The 22,191-nt window shown below is 39.7% G+C and overlaps 1 protein-coding gene across 10 annotated transcripts in view; it reads left to right on the top strand.

Annotated features, from left to right (window-relative positions):
• LOC128704677 (transient receptor potential cation channel subfamily A member 1 homolog) overlaps nt 1-22,191 on the top strand; it is a 160,472-nt gene that overhangs the window by 98,644 nt on the left and 39,637 nt on the right. For 9 of the 10 annotated variants that reach the window (XM_070079577.1, XM_070079576.1, XM_070079582.1 and 6 more), the window contains 8 exons: nt 816-1,012; nt 1,705-1,957; nt 7,127-7,269; nt 8,022-8,165; nt 8,632-8,943; nt 9,695-9,769; nt 15,999-16,086; nt 17,257-17,370. In XM_070079577.1, the coding sequence (XP_069935678.1) occupies nt 816-1,012; nt 1,705-1,957; nt 7,127-7,269; nt 8,022-8,165; nt 8,632-8,943; nt 9,695-9,769; nt 15,999-16,086; nt 17,257-17,370 (1,326 nt within the window). Of the gene's footprint in view, nt 1-815; nt 1,013-1,704; nt 1,958-7,126; nt 7,270-8,021; nt 8,166-8,631; nt 8,944-9,694; nt 9,770-15,998; nt 16,087-17,256; nt 17,371-19,025; nt 19,122-22,191 lie in introns of all 10 variants that reach the window. The other variant, XM_070079584.1, reaches the window with a different exon arrangement.

The following is a 22,191-nucleotide window of genomic DNA, read 5'->3' as shown; positions in this document are numbered from 1 at the left end:
AGGCTAACCCTGAGAGGAGTATGCCAGTTGAGGAATCCATTGTGGCATTGGGGAAGTCCTTGGGGTTGGAGGTTAGTGGGGAGGATGTGGAAGAGTTGGTGGAGGAGGACAATGAAGAACTAACCACTGATGAGCTGATAGATCAACTTCAACAGCAAGAGGCCAGACCTGAGGAAACTGGTTCAGAGGAGGGGAGAGAGAAAGTGAAGAAGTTGCCTTCTACAAAGATTAAGGAAATCTGTGCAATGTGGCTGAAAGTGCAAACCTTTATGGATGAAAATCACCCTCACACAGCTATTGCAAGCCGTGCTGGTGACTATTACACTGACAATGTTGTGAAACACTTTAGGGAAGTCATAAAGGAACGAGAGAAGGGAAGTAACCCCAGAAAAGGACTTGACACCTCAAGTCTTAATGGAAGGGGATTCCCCTTCTAAACACTAAGACTCTCTCCTCCTCCCATCCCATCAATCATCACCAGATCTTCAATAAAAGTAAGTGTCATGTAATTGTGCATGCCTTTTTCAGTTTGTGTGTATTAAAATTAATATTTCATGTGGTAAAAATGTTTTTTTTTTCATACTTTGGGGTGTCTTGCACGGATTAATTTGATTTCCATTATTTCTTATGGGGAAAATTCATCCGCATAACGATAATTTCACATAACAATGAGCTCTCATGAACGGATTAATATCGTTATGCAGGGGTCCACTGTACTTAGCAAATCAAAATTGTAATTACACATTGTAAACTATGCAAAGAAATAAAATCCTTAATCCTTAATTATCATCATTTAACGAATCAATATATTCCAGGTTTTATTGAATAGCGAACACTGTCGAAAATTGGTGGATACAAGCGATAGATACGACAACTCACCATTGCACGCCGCTGCATGCCACGGATACATGAACATCATAAATATGTTGCTAAATGCAGGATCTCTAGTGGACAACAAGAATGAAGACGAGGAAACAGCACTGCACGTGGCAGCAGAGGCTGGACAAGTCAAGTGAGTTTTCTTGAAGATAAAGAATGAAAAAGCTTATTTCCAGGAATTTTTTTAACGCATTAAAAAGCAAGTACAATGTTCCATGGCCTGGAAGGCGATGCTCTCACCTGACACACTGAGTATCCGTGGTTTGATCCCCGGCTGGGTGGAAACATTGGGCGTGTGTCCTTACACCTAGCAAGCAGGTAGATACCTGGGTGTAGTCGCCTTACACCAGCTGTCCCTGTTCACCTAGCAAGTAGGTACCTGGGTGTTAGTGGACTGGTGTGGGTGGCATCCTGGGGGACAAGAGTAAAGAACCACATTGAAAAGAAGAGACAGTCCTCAATGAGGCACTGACTTTATTTGTTAATCCTGGGTGGCTAACACTGGGTTAAAAATCCGAACAAAATCTTAAGCTTACCCAAAATGCTCCACATAACCATGAGCTTTCAACATACAATTTTTATTTATTTGCAAAGGTTAAATTGTGTGATTTACATGTTATATAGAGTTGATGAGCACAAAGGAAGCCACTAACATGCCTGAGCATTTTCGGCAGACTAATACTAATGCTTATAGACTACTTAATACTAGACATACATTATAGACTCAAATTTTAATTATTACTAAAGTGTGCTCAAGTATCCCCCATTTCTGTATAAACAATTCATCACATTGAAGTAAACTAATACTGTATTTGTATTTTTTAGGGTAGTGCGTGAACTGGTACACCGCTACAAGTTTCTCCTTTTTGATGAAAATGAGGATTCCAACACTCCATTGCATTTAGCCTGCTTACAAGGCTATGCTGATGTGGTGCACATCCTGCTGGAAGCTGGAGCAGCCGTAGATGCCAGGAACTCTTCCCTCTGGACGCCACTTGACTGTGCTTCTGCCAAGGGTCATGTCTTGTGTGTTCACCAGTTGCTTGATTATGATTCACCTCTGGATCCTCTTGATAAGGTATTATATAAAGTAGAGTTTGGAGAGATATGTTGTGTATCTTTATACGTATATGCTTCTAAACTGTTGTATTCTGAGCACCTCTGCAAAAACAGTGATAATGTGTGAGTGTGGTGAAAGTGTTGAATGATGATGAAAGTATTTTCTTTTTGGGGATTTTCTTTCTTTTTTGGGTCACCCTGCCTCGGTGGGAGACGGCCAACTTGTTGAAAAAAAAAAAATAAATAAATAGCTTAATTTTGCTTTTTAATAGTAGCCCTTGACAAAAGTCACAGTAGAATTTTTACCTGGCAACCAAATTATAACAAAGTAATTTTGTTTCTTTCTGCAGTTTACAAAATGTAGTTTATATGTAATATTATTAAAAAGATAAACTAAGTCAACACTATGACCCACCTACAGTGTTATATATATATATCCAAGTGCTAAGTTTTTGACTTCAAAAGCAAAAAAATTGCAATAGTTCGTAAATATACCTACGTTCTGAGTGGCTATTACAGTTTCCATAGTCTTATTTATAATGCATTGCCGAAGAAAGCATTTTCATGATCACTCATTTCTGTGTTTTTCTAGAAGTACATAAACATCACAATTAAACATTTCTTAATGTTAAATGTAATTAAGTAAAAGGGGAATATAAATATATAGGGAAGTCTGCACCTCTCCCCGTACAAGGGAGTGGCAGGTGGGGAACACGTCAGACAATTAATCTTCTGGAGTTTCTGTCTTTTATTTATTTATTTTATTTTATTTATTTAGAAATTTAGCATACATACAGAGGTACAAAAAAATACAGGTAAGAGCAGCATGCCAAAGCCACTTATATGCATAGCATTACGGGCTGGCTTAAAATTAACTTAAGATTAACTAAGCAATGATGAAATCAGTGATAAGACATTATTGTAAACAGATAACTATAAAGCACAAGTGAGTATTACAAAGACAGGTCCTATGGTTGCATGCATTGTTGTTCATTCAGTAGAATGGAGTATTCTGTTAGGTAGTGTATTTAAAAAATAAAATAACAAAGTTAGGTTTAACATTTGTGTGATATAATTGTGAGTAACATTTAGGATATACAATTTATAAGGTTCAGTTATTCAGTATTTATTTGGTTTTGAGTGAGTAAATGAACTTTGAGAAGAGACTTGAATTTATAAACAGGTAGTGTTTCTTTTATATTTACAGGTAATGAATTCCAGATTTTAGGGCCTTTTATGTGCATTGAGTTTTTGCATAGTGTGAGATGGACACGAGGAACATCAAAGAGTGATCTGTGCCTTGTGTTATGGTCATGTGTTCTGTTGAGGTTGGCAAGGAGATGTTTGAGGGGAGGGTTAATATCAGAGTTAAGTGTTCTATGTATGTAATAGGTGCAGTAATAAGTATGGATGTCTTGTATGGTGAGTAGGTTTAGTGTTTTGAATATTGGTGGAGTGTGCTGCCTGTAGTGAGAATTTGTTATCATTCTAACTGCAGCCTTTTGTTGGGTAATTAGTGGTCTGAGATGGTTAGTTGTTGTTGAGCCCCATGCACAAATTCCATAGGTAAGATATGGGTAAATAAGAGAGTGATAGAGGGCCAGGAGGGCTGACTGTGGAACATAGTACCGTATCTTCGATAGTATGCCTACAGTCTTGGAAATTTTCTTAGAAATTTGTTGTATATGTGTATGAAATTTGAGTCTATTATCGAGGTGGATTCCTAAGAATTTTCCCTCTGTTAGCTTTGTGATAGGTGATCCGTTTATCATTATGTTAAGAGGGACATCTGTAGCTCTGCTACCAAACTGAATGAAGTAGGTTTTGTCAATGTTTAGTGTAAGTTTGTTAGTCCTCATCCAGGTAGATATTTTCTGTAATTCGGTGTTTACAGTATTGGCTAGCGTGACTGGGCTCGGGTGAGAGAAGACGTATGTGGTGTCATCTGCAAATAGTGTGGGTTTGAGTAATTGCGAAGCATTTGGTAGGTCATTTATGTATAGGAGAAAGAGAAGAGGGCCAAGGACACTTCCCTGTGGGACACCAACTGTAATTGGTTGTGCGGAAGAGTTTGCCCCATTTGCGTACACATATTGGCTTCTCTTGCTGAGGTAAGACTTGAGGTAGTTGAGGGAGTGCCCTCTAATACCATAGTGTGACAATTTTACGTGGAGCAAGTCATGGTCAACTGTATCAAAAGCTTTATGTAAGTCAATGAAGATCCCCAGAGGGACTTCTTTTTTCTCTACTGCAGTGTATATATGTTCTAGCATGTGTATAATAGCATCATTAGTATTTTTATTAGGCCTGAATCCAAATTGGCAGGGGTTGAGAATGTTATGGGAGATGAAAAACAGTACAGAATGGGTCACATAACCAGAGACCAAACAAAACGTTACTCGTCAATCCTAACCAGCCTGATAAGAAGGGCAAAAAAATTGTATTATGAGAACAGATTATCCAACTTACGAGGTGATATAAAAAAGACCTGGAAAACCCTATCAGAAATTCTAGGAACAAAAAAGATATCACGAAATAGCGAAATAAAATTAGCAAAATCAGATGAACCCCAACTCCCACCAACAGAAACAGCAAACAGACTCAATGACTTCTTCTCCACTATAGGACAAAACCTTGCCAATAAAATCCCAAGCTCAGATACCCCACCAAATGACTACCTCACTGGCAACTACCCGAACACACTGTTCCTAGCTCCGACTAACCCATACGAAGTCTCCCTTATTATCAACACGCTAAAAAACAAGGCAGGAGATTTAAATACCTTACCACCCTTTATATACAAAAAAGTGTCACAAATGCTATCACCAATCATTGCAACACTCTTTAACAAATCCATTGAATCCTCCACCTTCCCCACAGTACTCAAAATAGCAAGGGTCACCCCGATCCACAAAGGAGGAGACCAAACAGAGTTGAATAACTATAGGCCAATATCCAACTTACACCCTCTCTCAAAAATCTTCGAAAAATTAATTCATAAACGAATCTACTCCTACCTTATCTCCCAAAACATACTCAACCCCTACCAATTTGAATTCAGGCCAAATAAAAATACTAATGATGCTATTATACACATGCTAGAACATATATACACTGCAATAGAGAAAAAAGAAGTCCCACTGGGGATCTTCATTGACTTACGTAAAGCTTTTGATACAGTTAACCATGACTTGCTCCACGTAAAATTGTCACACTATGGTATAAGAGGGCACTCCCTCAACTACCTCAAGTCATACCTCAGCAACAGAAGCCAATATGTGTATGCAAATGGGGCAAACTCTTCTGCACAACCAATTACAGTTGGTGTCCCACAGGGAAGTGTCCTTGGCCCTCTTCTCTTTCTCCTATACATAAATGACCTACCAAATGCTTCGCAATTACTCAAACCCACACTATTTGCAGATGACACTACATACGTCTTCTCCCACCCGAGCCCAGTCACGCTAGCCAATACTGTAAATACAGAATTACAGAAAATATCTACCTGGATGAGGACTAACAAACTTACACTAAACATTGACAAAACCTACTTCATTCAGTTTGGTAACAGAGCTACAGATGTCCCTCTTAACATAATGATAAACGGATCACCTATCACAAAGCTAACAGAGGGAAAATTCTTAGGAATCCACCTTGATAATAGACTCAAATTTCATACACATATACAACAAATTTCTAAGAAAATTTCCAAGACTGTAGGCATACTATCGAAGATACGGTACTATGCTCCACAGTCAGCCCTCCTGGCCCTATATCACTCTCTTATTTACCCCTATCTCACCTATGGAATTTGTGCATGGGGCTCAACAACAAGTAACCATCTCAGACCACTAATTACCCAACAAAAGGCTGCAGTTAGAATGATAACAAATTCTCACTATAGGCAGCACACTCCACCAATATTCAATACACTAAACCTATTCACCATACAAAACATTCATACTTATTACTGCACCTATTACATACATAGAACACTTAACTCTGATATTAACCCTCCCCTCAAACATCTCCTTGCCAACCTCAACAGAACACATGACCATAACACAAGGCACAGATCACTCTTTGATGTTCCTCGTGTCCATCTCACACTATGCAAAAACTCAATGCACATAAAAGGCCCTAAAATCTGGAACTCATTACCTGTAAATATAAAAGAAACACTACCTGTTTATAAATTCAAGTCTCTTCTCAAAGATCACTTACTCACCCAAAACCAAATAAATACTGAATAACTGAACCTTATAAATTGTATATCTTAAATGTTTCTCACAATTATATCACATAAATGTTAAACCTAAAACCCAATCTAACTTTATTATTTTTTAAATACACTACCTAACAGAATACTCCATTCTACTGAATGTACAACAATGCATACAACCATATGACCTGTCTTTGTAATACTCACTTGTGCTTTATAGTAATCTGTTTACATTAAAGTTTTATCACCGATGTCATCATTGCTTAGTTCATCTTAAGTTAATTTTAAGCCAGCCCGTAATGCTATGCATAGTATAAGTGGCTTTGGCATACTGCTCTTTTCTGTATTTTTTGTACCTCTGTATGTGTGCACAAATTTTTAAATAAATAAATAAATAAATGAGGTAGGAGTAGATTCGTTTATGAATTAATTTTTCGAAGATTTTTGAGAGAGAGTGTAAATTGGATATTGGCCTATAGTTATTCAACTCTGTTTGGTCACCTCCTTTGTGTGGATTATTACTGAACATTGACAAGTGTTCAATACACCAGGCCATGGTGTCCCATGGCCTGGTGGCTAAAGCTATTGCTTCACACAGTGTGGGTCTTGGTTTGATTCCTGGCGAGGGTAGAAACATTGGGTGTGTTTCTTTACACCGGCTGTCTATATTCCATCAGTGAAATGGGCACCTGGGTGCTAGTGAATTGGTGTGGGTCACATCCTGGGACAGAACTGACCTAATTTGCCCAGAATGCTCCGCATAACAAGCGGCTTTCTATATAGTAGTATGTCACTGATGTCAGCTATGGTCTGTATACCTTGTACATACATGTACTTGTAGAAATAATTATTATTATTATTATTATTATTATTGATTAGTATACTATGGATGCTTATTATGTAAGCATAGTTAACATACATAAATTTCATGATCTTTTATGTTTTTTTTATATTTGATGTTACTAGACAAAAACGACTCCCTTGCAACTGGCAGCAAGGGAAGGTCACGTTGCAGTGACCCGACTACTATTGGAGCGAGGTGCATCACTTGCTGCCTGCGACACTTCTGGGAGGAATGCGTTAGAACTTGCTATTGCTGCTGGCAAAAGGTGACAGTATATTAGCGTATTTTAAGGATTCTTCTATTACAGGTGATCCTCAGCTTACGATGATTTGACTTAAGATATTTTGATCATACAGTAATGCAAAAGCAGTTACTTTGCAGATGAATCCTTAAGATAATTACCCAGCATGAAGGCAGCAAATCCATATTATTATTATTATAATCAAAGGGGAAGCGCTAAACCCGTAGGATTATACAGCGCCCGGGGGGGGGGATGTGGAAGGCATTCAGGCTTAATTTGGGGAACTGGAGCACAGTTCCAATTCCCTAAATCAAGAGCCCCTCACCAACATCAAGGAACCTTCCATGAGGGGGGCAAATCCATAACTTGCATTCATTTATTTATTTTTCTATACTGATATTTAGTTACAGTAATTATTTATTTTCTTATTCTTCAGAGACAGTAGTTATTAATTTACTTGCTTATTTACCATGTGTTCATATTCACCGTATGACATTTTAGACGTATGATGGGTTTGTTGGAACGTAACCCCACTGTAGCACAAGGAGCACCTGTGCATGTATGTTACATTTAAAATTAATTTTATTTTTTTATATTGATATTTCTAATATTTTATAGAGCACATTCATATGTTCATGAAGAATTATATTTTGGTTCATATATACTGCTGTAATTTAGGTAAGTGGTAACCCAATAAATCTCTTGATTTGAATGAACATTGATATTTCCTTTTGTAGAATACAAGTATTTAATAATTTGATTGCGTTCTGTTTTAGGGATGTCTGCATGGCAATTGTGAGGTCAGCTGAGTGGGAGGCAGGTCTCAGGAATGTAAGGATGGATGACAGGGGTCGGCGCATCACTCCTTTCAGGATGCTTATCCAGAAATTCCCAGGTGTTGCAGAAGTAGTACTTGATAGGTAGGCATCTAATCTATTTTTGTTGTGAAATGCAAAATTTAGATTCATAATATAAGCCATCTTCTCCATGGAGAAGTGGAGAAAAATCCTTCCTCCATTAGTCATGTGTGTGATAAGAGGCAACTAAAATGCCGGGAGCAAGGTGCTAGTAACCCTTTCTCCTGTATAAATTACTAAATGTAAAAAGAAGAAAACCACGTGTTTCTTTTTTTCCCTGGGGTCACCATGCCTCGGTGGGAGATGGCCATTGTGTTAAAAAATAAATAAAATAAATATGACAAACGATTAGATGAGCAAGACACATTGCAACAATTGAGTATCTTTATTGCAAAATGTTTCAGTAGTTGAGATACCCAACTGTTGCACGTGTCTCTCATTCATCTAACTATTGGTTAATATTGTATACCATTAATATAATAAGATTTCCTTTTACTTTTCAATGTTTTTGAATATAAATTCTCTCCAGGTGCACTTCAACCAATGGCATGGACTCAGACGACAGGAGATTTGAAGCATTGGTTAACTTTGAGCTCGTGGATGATACATACACCTTTCAGAATGGCAGCGACACTGACTCCCTTGCTTCAGTGTCAACCCTTGAACCACCATTTGATGAGGATGGGCAGCTGCTGGAACATGCCGAGCCATATACCAATGATGCCAGGGAGCTTAAAAACAACCATCCATTAATGCTCATGGTGAAGTATAGAAGGTTAAATCTCTTGGCTCATCCAGTCTCCATCTCACTCGTTAAACACAAGTGGATGAATTATGGAAGGTAAATTGTCTGTATTACTAAATTTAAAAAAAAAATCTTTTGTTTTTCTTTGTAGGTCACCCATGTTAAATAGGAGTGGAGACAAATGTTTTTTGGGACTTGAGTTGCATACCTATGGTGTCCTGTATTCAGTGTGTTTTTTATTTTAACACACTGCTCGTCTCCCACTGAGGCAGGGTGAACTAAAAAAGAAACACTTTCATCATTCACACCATCACTGTCTTGCCAGAGGCAGAGACACACCACCACTGTCTTGCCAGAGGCAGAGACACACCACCACTGTCTTGCCAGAGGCAGAGACACACCACCACTGTCTTGCCAGAGGCAGAGACACACCACCACTGTCTTGCCAGAGGCAGAGACACACCACCACTGTCTTGCCAGAGGCAGAGACACACCACTACTGTCTTGCCAGAGGCAGAGACACACCACTACTGTCTTGCCAGAGGCAGAGACACACCACCACTGTCTTGCCAGAGGCAGAGACACACCACCACTGTCTTGCCAGAGGCAGAGACACACCACCACTGTCTTGCCAGAGGCAAGACAGTGGTGGTGTGTAATTAACACTATTTTCTGCCACTTCTTACAAAAAAAATTCTAATCTGGAAATACAATAAGAGTACTGTAATATTTTTCAAAGTGGCCTCCCTACAGGTATTCTGGGTTACCAAGATATCATTGTACCATTTAAAACTTTTACAGGTTTGTATACTATCTGACTTGTTTAACAAAACTTTTACTTTCACAGGTTTGTATACTATTTGACTCTCTCATTCTACATGGTCTTCCTGACATTCCTCACTGGTTACATCCTTACAGCAAGGTAAGTCGACTTTAATTAATATTAACACTTAAACTGTCCAAACATACCTGGAGTTTACCTGGAGAGAGTTCCGGGGGTCAACGCCCCCGCGGCTCGGTCTGAGACCAGGCCTCCTGGTGGATCAGAGCCTGATCAACCAGGCTGTTGCTGCTGGCTGCACGCAAACCAACATACGAGCTACAGCCCGGCTGATCCGGAACTGACTTTAGGTGCTTGTCCAGTGCCAGCTTGAAGACTGCCAGGGGTCTGTTGGTAATCCCCCTTATGTGTGCTGGGAGGCAGTTGAACAGTCTCGGGCCCCTGACACTTATTGTATGGTCTCTTAACGTGCTAGTGACACCCCTGCTTTTCATTGGGGGGGATGGTGCATCGTCTGCCAAGTCTTTTGCTTTTGTAATGAGTGATTTTCGTGTGCAAGTTCGGTACTAGTCCCTCTAGGATTTTCCAGGTGTATATAATCATGTATCTCTCCCTCCTGCGTTCCAGGGAATACAGGTTTAGGAACCTCAAGCGCTCCCAATAATTGAGGTGTTTTATCTCCGTTATGCGCGCCGTGAAAGTTCTCTGTACATTTTCTAGGTCGGCAATTTCACCTGCCTTGAAAGGTGCTGTTAGTGTGCAGCAATATTCCAGCCTAGATAGAACAAGTGACCTGAAGAGTGTCATCATGGGCTTGGCCTCCCTAGTTTTGAAGGTTCTCATTATCCATCCTGTCATTTTTCTAGCAGATGCGATTGATACAATGTTATGGTCCTTGAAGGTGAGATCCTCCGACATGATCACTCCCAGGTCTTTGACGTTGGTGTTTCGCTCTATTTTGTGGCCAGAATTTGTTTTGTACTCTGATGACGATTTAATTTCCTCACGTTTACCATATCTGAGTAATTGAAATTTCTCATCGTTGAACTTCATATTGTTTTCTGCAGCCCACTGAAAGATTTGGTTGATGTCTGCCTGGAGCTTTGCAGTGTCTGCAATGGAAGACACTGTCATGCAGATTCGGGTGTCATCTGCAAAGGAAGACACGGTGCTGTGGCTGACATCCTTGTCTATGTCGGATATAAGGATGAGGAACAAGATGGGAGCGAGTACTGTGCCTTGTGGAACAGAGCTTTTCACCGTAGCTGCCTCGGACTTTACTCTGTTGACGACTACTCTCTGTGTTCTGTTAGTGAGGAAATTATAGATCCATCGACCGACTTTTCCTGTTATTCCTTTAGCACGCATTTTGTGCGCTATTATGCCATGGTCACACTTGTCGAAGGCTTTTGCAAAGTCTGTATATATTACATCTGCATTCTTTTTGTCTTCTAGTGCATTTAGGACCTTGTCGTAGTGGTCCAATAGTTGAGACAGACAGGAGCGACCTGTTCTAAACCCATGTTGCCCTGGGTTGTGTAACTGATGGGTTTCTAGATGCGTGGTGATCTTGCTTCTTAGGACCCTTTCAAAGATTTTTATGATATGGGATGTTAGTGCTATTGGTCTGTAGTTCTTTGCTGTTGCTTTACTGCCCCCTTTGTGGAGTGGGGCTATGTCTGTTGTTTTTAGTAACTGTGGGACGACCCCCGTGTCCATGCTCCCTCTCCATAGGATGGAAAAGGCTCGTGATAGGGGCTTCTTGCAGTTCTTGATGAACACAGAGTTCCACGAGTCTGGCCCTGGGGCAGAGTGCATGGGCATGTCATTTATCGCCTGTTCGAAGTCATTTGGCGTCAGGATAACATCGGATAGGCTTGTGTTAATCAAATTTTGTGGCTCTCTCATAAAAAATTCATTTTGATCTTCGACTCTCAGTCTGGTTAGCGGCTTGCTAAAAACTGAGTCATATTGGGACTTGAGTAGCTCACTCATTTCCTTGCTGTCATCTGTGTAGGACCCATCTTGTTTAAGTAGGGGCCCAATACTGGACGTTGTTCTCGATTTTGATTTGGCATAGGCGAAGAAATACTTTGGGTTTCTTTCGATTTCATTTATGGCTTTTAGTTCTTCCCGCGATTCCTGACTCCTAAAGGATTCTTTTAGCTTAAGTTCGATGCTTGCTATTTCTCTGACCAGTGTCTCCCTGCGCATTTCAGATATATTGACCTCTTTTAGCCGCTCTGTTATTCTTTTCCGTCGCCTGTAAAGGGAGCGCCTGTCTCTTTCTATTTTACATCTACTCCTCCTTTTTCGTAGAGGAATAAGCCTTGTGCATACATCGAGTGCCACCGAGTTAATCTGTTCTAGGCATAAGTTTGGGTCTGTGTTGCTTAGTATATCTTCCCAGCTTATATCGGTTAGGACTTGGTTTACTTGGTCCCACTTTATGTTTTTGTTATTGAAGTTGAATTTGGTGAATGCTCCCTCGTGACTAGTCTCATTTTGTCGGTCTGGGGCTCCACGCATACATGTCTGAACCTCAATTATGTTGTGATCTGAGTATATTGTTTTTGATATGGTGACATTTCTTATCAGATCATCATTGTTAGTGAATATGAGGTCTAGTGTATTCTCCAGTCTAGTAGGCTCTATTATTTGCTGGTTTAAATTGAATTTTGTGCAGAGATTTAAAAGCTCGTGTGAGTGTGAGTTTTCATCAGAGCTGCCTCCTGGTGTTATTTCTGCAACAATATTATTTGCTATATTCCTCCATTTTAGGTGCCTTAAGTTGAAATCCCCCAGGAGCAAGATGTTGGGTGCAGGAGCTGGAAGATTTTCCAGACAGTGGTCAATTTTTAACAGCTGTTCCTGGAATTGCTGGGAAGTTGCATCCGGAGGCTTGTAGACTACCACAATGACTAGGTTTTGGTTCTCGACCTTTACTGCTAAAACTTCCACTACGTCATTTGAGGCATTAAGCAGTTCTGTGCAAACAAGTGACTCTGCAATGTACAGGCCAACCCCCCCCCTTTTGCCTGTTCACTCTGTCACATCTGTATAGGTTGTAACCTGGGATCCATATTTCGTTGTCCAAGTGATCCTTTATGTGGGTCTCAGTGAAAGCCGCGAACATTGCCTTTGCCTCTGCATGCAGTCCACGGATGAAAGGTATTTTGTTGTTTGTTGCTGGCTTTAGACCCTGTATATTTGCAAAGAAGAATGTTATCGGACTGGTGGTATTGTTGGTACTGGGGGGGGATTTTTTTTCCGGCATTAGTATCTGTATCTGTTGGTTTGGAGTGGAGGCCATCGACTGTGGTTCCACTCCAGGAATGACTGGATTTGGTGTACGATTTCTGCCATTTCCTGCCAGTTTTTTTTCCTTCCTGGCACTAAAAAACCTCTCCCTCTTGAGTGGCTGTGGCTACCCAGGTTTTCCCATGGCCTGGATGTTTTGTATCTTTTTGTCCCCTTTAGATGGTATGCCTGGCAATTTAAGTTATAGCACAGTCTTTCCTGTACTGAAGAGGTACACATTTCAGGGTGAAAAAGCTTACAGGAAGGGAGTTTGCATTTTCCTGTTGTCATATGGACATGACATTTTCTAGGGTGGTCATAGTTGCATGTCCCATCTGTTTTTCCAGATTTCCCATGCCAGCAGATACCAAGTGCATAGTATGTGCACAGGCTTGGTTTCCGCTTGCCTTGGGTTTCTGTGACTGTATTCCCTGTTGGTGCATGTTTCCCTGTCTTATTCCTATCCTCCCTAGCACCAACAATGGAGCTCCCACCAGTTGTTTTTGGTAATTTATCCTCACTATTGCTATTGGAGTCCTCTTGTTTGCTATTTCCTGCGGTATTTCTAGTTTGCAATATTGGTTTTATCTTATCTTTGACTACACTTGTTTCCCTACTATGGCTCCTGTCCTCTATGAGGTCATTTATATGTATTCCTTCCTGCGTATAATTCCCGACTACCTGGACAAAATCTCCAGCTTCACCATTACTGTCTCCCAGGACAGTATCTCCAGCTTCACCATTTCTGTCTCCCAGGACAGCACCTCCAGCTTCACCATTACTGTCTCCCAGGACAGCACCTCCAGCTTCACCATTTCTGTCTCCCAGGACAGCACCTCCAGCTTCACCATTACTGTCTCCCAGGACAGCACCTCCAGCTTCACCATTACTGTCTCCCAGGACAGCACCTCCAGCTTCACCATTACTGTCTCCCAGGACAGCACCTCCAGCTTCACCATTACTGTCTCCCAGGACAGCACCTCCAGCTTCACCATTACTGTCTCCCAGGACAGCACTATCAGCCCCACATTTACTGACTACCAGGACATCACCTCCAGCCTTACAGTTTGTGACTACATGGCCAGTATCAAGGGCAGTACCATTCAGCCCAGACTTTTTATGTTCCCATCTGTTGTAGAAAGCTTCCAGGTTTTCTATGAAAGCAGCTTTGATGTTGTCCTCTTTTAATACCCTTGTGATTTTAGTCCACAGATTTTCCTCATTTGGGCATACCCAAAAACACTTCTCTGTTTTAATACTGCTTGTAGCTAGTTCTGGGATATCTGCACAAGGAGCGTGACACCAATTTCCACAAAAATGACAATTTATCCATGTGGAAGCCCGTTTGTTTGACTGACCACAGACTACACACAGCTTCATAATGATGTGAATGGTTGATTTACTGCAATTCTACTAGCAACCTCTTGAATATTATATTAATAACCTTAAATGAAGCTCTAGCTATTTGTATTTCTGTTTCTAACTCTTTTTGTATATTGGACAGCTTACCGTGCACGTTCCTGATTTTTAATGTTTGTGTTTATAAGGGCGCCTACAACCCCATCCGTTTACAGTCTGCTTTATTGTCCAACGAAACTGTTTGAAACCAGTCCCGGGTTCGGACCAGTCAAGGGTTCGGACCAGTCAAGGGTTCGGACCAGTCAAGGGTTCGGACCAGTCAAGGGTTCGGACCAGTCAAGGGTTCGGACCAGTCAAGGGTTCGGACCAGTCGATCTGATCTGATCAGTGGGTCACTTATTTAAAACATACTGGTCGGTGATTTGAGCTAACACATGAAGGATCTACTGGAAATTATCTACCCGAGTAATATGTGATTTGACTGATACAAAAGTATAACTTGCGTGTTGAAGAGCCGGTGATATCTGGCAGCTCCTACAATGACGTACAGTCGACCTCTTTGTTTATCAATCGCTGTATCTGGCTTTTCTATTTTTGTTTTTTCCGTCTCCACCACAATAAATGCTATATTATCACTATAGTTGACTGGTGCAAATTTTGGAGGAAGGACGCTTTTTCTGTAGTAATAGATCTACGTTTATGTGCGTAGCGCTCCGACCTTGATTTTCTCCGTTTGAAGTCATGTAAAAAAAAAATGTAGATCTAAGTTTGGAGTGCTAAGCGAGCGAATGTACCTGGAGTTTACCTGGAGGGAGTTCTGGGGGTCAACACCCCCGCGGCCCGGTCTGTGACCAGGCCTCCTGGTGAATCAGCGTCTGATCAACCAAATCTATGTTTGGACAGTTTAATGGTTATTAGTTATATAATTTTATAGTTTGATTTTTGCTTTATTTTGCTAGGCTTTTAATTTTGACACCAGTCATTTCCCCACCAAGGTAGCATTACCAGAACAGAATATACATGAACTATCAGTCATTCAGTGGCATTCTTGCCAGAAGTGCACAGACATTGCAATTCAAATGACCATCTGAACTGCAACATCCTCATTCCTCTTCTAGAGTGCAGGCACTGGATTTGCCACCTCCAGGACTCAAGTTTGGTTAACCAATTTCCAAGAGTTCCTCCATAAATGCCACACAGCTCACACTCCAGAGGCACGTCTTGCAATGAGAACCACTTGTTTCCACTCACTCCAATCTAACATGCTCACACAACCCTGCTGGATGCTCAAGCCCTTGACACTCAAAACCTCTTTTACCCCTCTCTCTCCAACCCTTCATGGCACAGTTTCTACCTCTTCTTCCTTCTACTCCAGATTTATACACCATTTTGGTCATCCTATTATGGCCCATCCTCTCTAAATACCCAGACCATCTCAGTGACTCCTCAGCCCATGAATTATAACATTTATTTAAAATATTCAATCTTTTAACATTGTTTTCAACACATCAGCCATTTCCCACGAATGTAGGGTGACCCAAAAAAGAAGAAACACTTTCATCATCATTCATTCCATCACTGTCTTGCCAGAGGCGTGCTGATACTACACTTCAATAAAAAGAAATTTCCATGTGCAATATTAGTGAACTAAATGTTTTGTGGATCAACAAAACGTATAGTAATCTTGATATATTTTATTCTCACTTGTCAGGAACTGGTCGTGGGTTAAAATGGAAATGAACAACATTGAAGGTTATACACGTATGGTTCAAGAAGCCAAGGAGAAACATTCTTGTGAGGTAAAGTTTACACTTTATTTATGAATACAAGGCGATAAAATATATATTTTTTTCAATGAACTGGTCATATCCCAGCAAGATAGGGTGACCTAAAAAGAAAAAAGTTTTTCTTTTTAAATTTAGCAGTAATGTATATGGGAGAAGGGGTTACTAGCCTCTTGCTCCCGGCATTTTAGTCTCCTCTTATGACACGCATGGCTTAATGAGGAAGAATTCTGTTCCGCTTCCCCACATAACGAGAACAATAATATGGAAATATGCAAATAGTTCAATATAATTTTATGCTAGAAGACTATTCGATCCATAGGTACTATATTCTACAACAAACATTTCAAATAACTAATTTGAAACCTATTTTACAATGCATTTTTAGTACTACTTACTTAATTTTCCTAGTCAGTAACCATTTTGTTCGGTTATTTGAATACACAAATAATCTGGGGGTTATTTGTGTATTGTTCCAGTCACGGAACTGCGACTTTATATTCTTCAAGACATTACAGAATAATAATTTTGTCATAATAGGATTTATATTGTCTACAAGTTTAATGGTAAGTAACACAAATCATTTGTGATGAATTACGAAATGCCCAGCCAGTGATATGGGAGACGGCCGGTATGTTAAAAAGTAAATTCTTCTCTACAGTTTTGCATTTTAAATATTAATGGCTGTTTCAATACAATCAGTGAATCCCATTGCATAATTCCACTATGACCACTAATGGCACTTCTTGGATATTAGTTTTCAATACTGATTTACTTTTTCAACACCGGCTGTCTCCCACTTAGGTATACCTGAAGTATACCTGGAGGGGGTTTCGGGGATCAACGCCCCTGCGGCTCGGTCTGAGACCAGGCCTCATGGCGGATCAGGTAGGGTGACCATTTACTCCATTTACCTTCTTATGTATTACAGTGGACCCCCGGTTAACGATATTTTTTCACTCCAGAAGTATGTTCAGGTGCCAGTACTGACCGAATTTGTTCCCATAAGGAATATTGTGAAGTAGATTAGTCCATTTCAGACCCCCAAACATACACGTACAAACGCACTTACATAAATACACTTACATAATTGGTCGCATTCGGAGGTGATCGTTATGCGGGGGTCCACAGTATTTCATAAACATTTCGAGTACTAATTGACCATTTGTTTTTCTATTTACACAGGCTATAAAAGACAAGGTGAACTTGGCAGACAGCATATTTGTAATAGCCGGAAAGTGGGTGATCATTGTCATGGCAAGTTTGAACATAATGCGGGAGATGTTTCAATTTTACCAGGTATGTGAATATATTTTTCTGCTCACACTAGAGATATAACACCTGACTCACGAAATCGTAATGACACGATTGCAAACAAACCATACCACCCATGGTATGGTTTGATATAACACCTGATTTTGTGAATTATATAATCAGTGTGAAGCAACTCTCCCAAATATTATATAACCTCTAGTCTATTAAACATCTGCCAATCCATGAAATATTACTGTTTGACCCACTAATTGTAATATTGTTTCTATTATGTACAACTTCAAGATTATTATTATAAACCTCCACCTTAACTAACTCGCATTAGTATCAAGATCATTAAAAACTTAACCATTCTTGTTATTATGTGCTAGGATTAGTCTGCCCGAAATGCCCTGGCAGGATAGTGACTTTGTACTTAACAAACCCAAATTGTAATTACACATTCTTTATAAATGAGGCCTTTAAGTTACTCTGATCAAGTCAAGATATACTGTGGTAAGACATAGCCAATTTCATGTATTAAAAGGTTTAAAGGCACTTTTATAGGGTATAATTTACTAGACTGATCTTAGCACTTAGATCTTCAGTGGCTGATGAATGTTATAATTTAGTGTAGATACGTACTAGTATGTGCCATGTAATGGAAATGGGAAAAACAAATACAGGCCACTTGAGGAATATAGATCATGATCAAATATTCAAAATTATAGGCAGAGAGAGAGAGATTAGATTTTTTTTTAGATTTTGCCACAGAAGTGGCTAGTTTATTGTGCACCCCATATCCATCCTGTGGACGGTAGCGCGAGAGCATATGGATACACAAAAGGCCTAGGAACTAGGCCCCAAAGGGTTAACAGGAATACATATGGATTTATATCTACATATCTATAGTTCACTTATCTGTTACAAGCAAATTTAGGAAATTTGCTTAGTATATCTGGTATCTTATTTTCATTAATAAGATATCTTGACATGTCACATAGGTTATTATACTGTCTGTCTCTGTATTCCTCAATAAGTGGACAATTAAGCACATAGTGTTCAAGAGAGTGACCATATGCCTGATCACATAATTTACATTTAGTTTGATCATCATCTGTGTGTCTCCCAAACTGCCAGAAGTACTTGTAACCAAGCCTAAGCCTGGCCACTACAACATCAGTCAGTCTGTTCACATTGCAAGTTGCTCCATAAACATACTTATCTACGTTCATGTTATCATAGTGGGTTATAGATCTACTCAGGCTTCTAACTGCATTCCTATAACAATCATTTTCATTATTTACTTCTCTCCTAATATTATTCCTAATGCTAGACACAGTTATACCAAAGTTATATTCTACATTCTCCTTCTGGGTACTCTTCTTGGCTAACATATCAACTTTATCATGAAGGAGTAATCCAATGTGTGATGGGATCCATAGCAATTGTACATTAATTCCTTTGTCCCTAATTTTTGAGTATCTATACCTGGCTTCCCCAATGAGCATGTTGTTGGAGTCATTATATGAGTCAAGAGCCTTCAATGATGACATAGAATCAGTAATGATGATAGAGTCAAGCTCAGTGTCATAGGTTAGCTTTAGCGCCATTAGGATTGCAAACAATTCAGTTTGCAGTGTAGACGCCCAGTTGTTAATTCTTATGCCTAACTCAACAAATTTATTATCATTCTTAACTAGGGAGGTGGCAACAAGAGCAGATGCAGCCCTGCCAGAAGACTCCTGTTTAGATCCATCAGTGTATATAACTTGTGATAACTTATTACTACCAGCTAGGTGAGAAATTTCTTCTTGAGCAGTTGCTCTAACAAGAGATTTAAGGAAGGGATTACTAGCAATGAGCTTCTTGGGAGGGACTTGTAGGTATGTGATATTAAATGAACACATCTTCCATGGAGGGGTGAAATGCTCTTGTTGCCTACAGTGATACAGTTCATGTAGGTTATAAAACTTAATGCAATTGCACGTTTTCACAATCCATTTAGATCTGTGTGTATTTACCTCTAGACACTTGGTAAGATTCACTGTGACAGTGTCTGGTTCGTTTCTCAACATTCTAATACCGAGTACAGTGTTAATTTCAACAATCCTATCACTGATACTAGAAATACCAAGCTCCTTCCTCATGTTAAGAACTTTTGTAGATCTGGGACAGCCAAGAATAATCCTGAGAGCTTCATTTTGCATTAACTCCAAGGGTCGGAGAGAACTTTCTCTAGCTAATATCAACATGGGAGCAGCATAATCAATTAAGGACCTAACATAGGCTATGTACATCATTCTCACGATTCTCACATTAGCACCATAGTTGGGATTGTAGCCAGCAACAGCTTTGAGAGCATTTAGCCTAGCTTTGCATTTCTTGTTTAGTTGTGGTATAGTGGATTTGTTAAAGGGTACATCTACACCAAGATATCTGTAAGTTTTAACGTAGCTAATGATTTCACCCTGCAAATAGATGGGTGGGGGATGTCGTTTGCTTGTTAATATCTTTGTTTTAGAGGAAGATATTATGAGGCCTAGTCGATTACAAATTGCTTGAACTTCATTAAGAATGGTATTCATCTTCTTATGCCCTGTTGTATGGATCATGATATCATCAGCATAGCTTATAGCTATATGTTTAGGTGAGGCAGGTAGAGCATTTAGGAGAGCATTAATCAGAATATTAAATAGCATGGGACTAAGAACTCCTCCCTGCGGTGTACCTAAAGACATTTCTTTAGAATCACTTCTGAAGCCTTGGTAAAGGACAGAGGATACTCTATTTGACAGGTATCCTATTATCCAGCAGAGTAAGCTACCACCAATATTCATTTTGGCTAGTTCATGTAGTATAACGGTTCTGTTCGCAATATCAAATGCAGATTTTAGATCAAGAAAAGTGGTAAAACTAGTAGAGGTGTGTGCAGTGAGAAAGGTGGAAATACAGTTCTGCACACTTTTACCTTTCATGAACCCATAGAGGTAGGGGGAAAGTTGGTGTCTGATTCTGTAGTACAGTCTGTTAAGCATCATTCTTTCAAAAGTTTTACAAAGACAACTAGTTAAGGAGATCGGCCTAAATGTATCAGGCTGTTGGGGCTTAGGGATAGGCACAATGAGACTATTGGTCCAGGAAGTAGGAAGAATGCCCTCAATGTAACTGAGATTATACAGTGCCAACAAAGGGTTATCAGGCACGTGCCTTAGAGTTCTGAGAATATCATAGGTTATACCATCCTCTCCAGGAGCAGTTGATCGACCTTTGGTTAATGCATTATCTAATTCATACTCGGTAAAGAGGCAATCACTCTCATCAATATTTTGGCTCATAAAATTAATCAGTTTCAACATTTCTTCAGAAGTACTCTCTAAATTTTTTCTAATATGAGATGGAAGGCTTTCATGCCTGGATGTTTTGGACCAGTCATTTATGAGGTCATTTGCTTTTTCAAGAGGAAAGGGATGAGCAACATTGCCAGTCTTTTTCCTGGTTATTTTATTTATACCTTTCCAAGCCAAACTCAAAGGGGTGGACCTATTTAATCCACTAACAAACTGTTCCCATTCCTGTTGCCTAAGTTCTTCCTTTCTATTCCTTGCATTTGTTAGTGCAGCTTGGAACGTTCTGAGCAGGTCTGGGGTTCTACATTCACGGTATGCTTTACCAATCCTCCTAGCTGCATGTGTTAGATTGCGTAGCTGTGGATCATTATAGTATTTACATTGGTTTTTATTGTTATTTATAGTGGAGGGTCTTTGTTTCCTATTCCTGCCCACTTGATCTGTGAGAACACTCTCAATAGTGGTAATTAAATCATCATTAAATTTTTGTGTGCCAATGGGCTCGTAATTCTTATACCATTGATCCAAGTGGTTAATAAAGTTGTCTCTGTGTTCTGGTTTGAGAATAAGTTTCCTCCTTCTGTATTTAGCTCCTTGATTGCTGGAGATGTGATCAAGATTGACAGTTGTTAGTCTTGGGAAGTGATCAGATAGAAGATCATCAACTATGACAGAGTCATGCATCGTATATGATGTATTAAATCCAAGACACAGATCTAGTATGCCACCATATATGTGAGTAGGCTCAGTAGTGCCCACAATTCGAACATTATCATGCTCATTTAGCAATCTCACTAGTTTAGTTCCATTGGTGTTTGTTATAGACCCACCAATATTCTTATGTCTGGCATTAAAATCTCCAAGAATGATGGTAGGTTCACTATTGATGCGATCTGGTAAAGCATCAGGTCGAAGCTGGTTCGCTGGGGCATAGAGATTAAAAATATTTATGGAAAAATCGCCTGCATATACTTTGACACCATGATACTGCATGTTAACTCGACTCTGCAAGGAAAGGAGTGAATGTGGCAAGTTCTTTCTGACATACATCACACAACAGTTGGTTGACCTTAGGTTATAAGCTGCATATCCAGGCAAGTTTGGTGGAGGTGCTCCATCTTTCAATCTACATTCCTGCAAACAGATGACATCAATATTCTTGGTGAGAGAGAGAGAGAGAGAGAGAGAGGGGGGGAAGGAGGGGGTTAATCCTGGAGAAATTATAGAGAAAAAGACTTACCCAAAGATTATATCAGTAAATTAGTCAGACTCATTTGCTACTGTAGCGAACTTTAAGATACTCTTCAAGTGTATATGGATGGCATAACGATAGTAAATATTCAGCAGCTATGTGATGTATAGCCCAACCTGAGGATAGATTTGCTGACTGCTTAATAAACTGTACATAAAAAAATTAGATAAATAGAAAAAGGCAGAAATTATGACATAAAAGGAGTGTCAGATGCTGAGAAAGGAACCATTATCAATGATATACTTATTCTGTCCATTCTCTCTCTGA

Source organism: Cherax quadricarinatus, chromosome 100 (assembly GCF_038502225.1).
Source record: "Cherax quadricarinatus isolate ZL_2023a chromosome 100, ASM3850222v1, whole genome shotgun sequence".
Lineage (NCBI taxonomy): Eukaryota > Metazoa > Arthropoda > Malacostraca > Decapoda > Parastacidae > Cherax > Cherax quadricarinatus.
The sequence above is the reverse complement of the archived record's forward strand: the minus strand, read 5'-3'. Positions and strand labels throughout refer to the sequence as shown.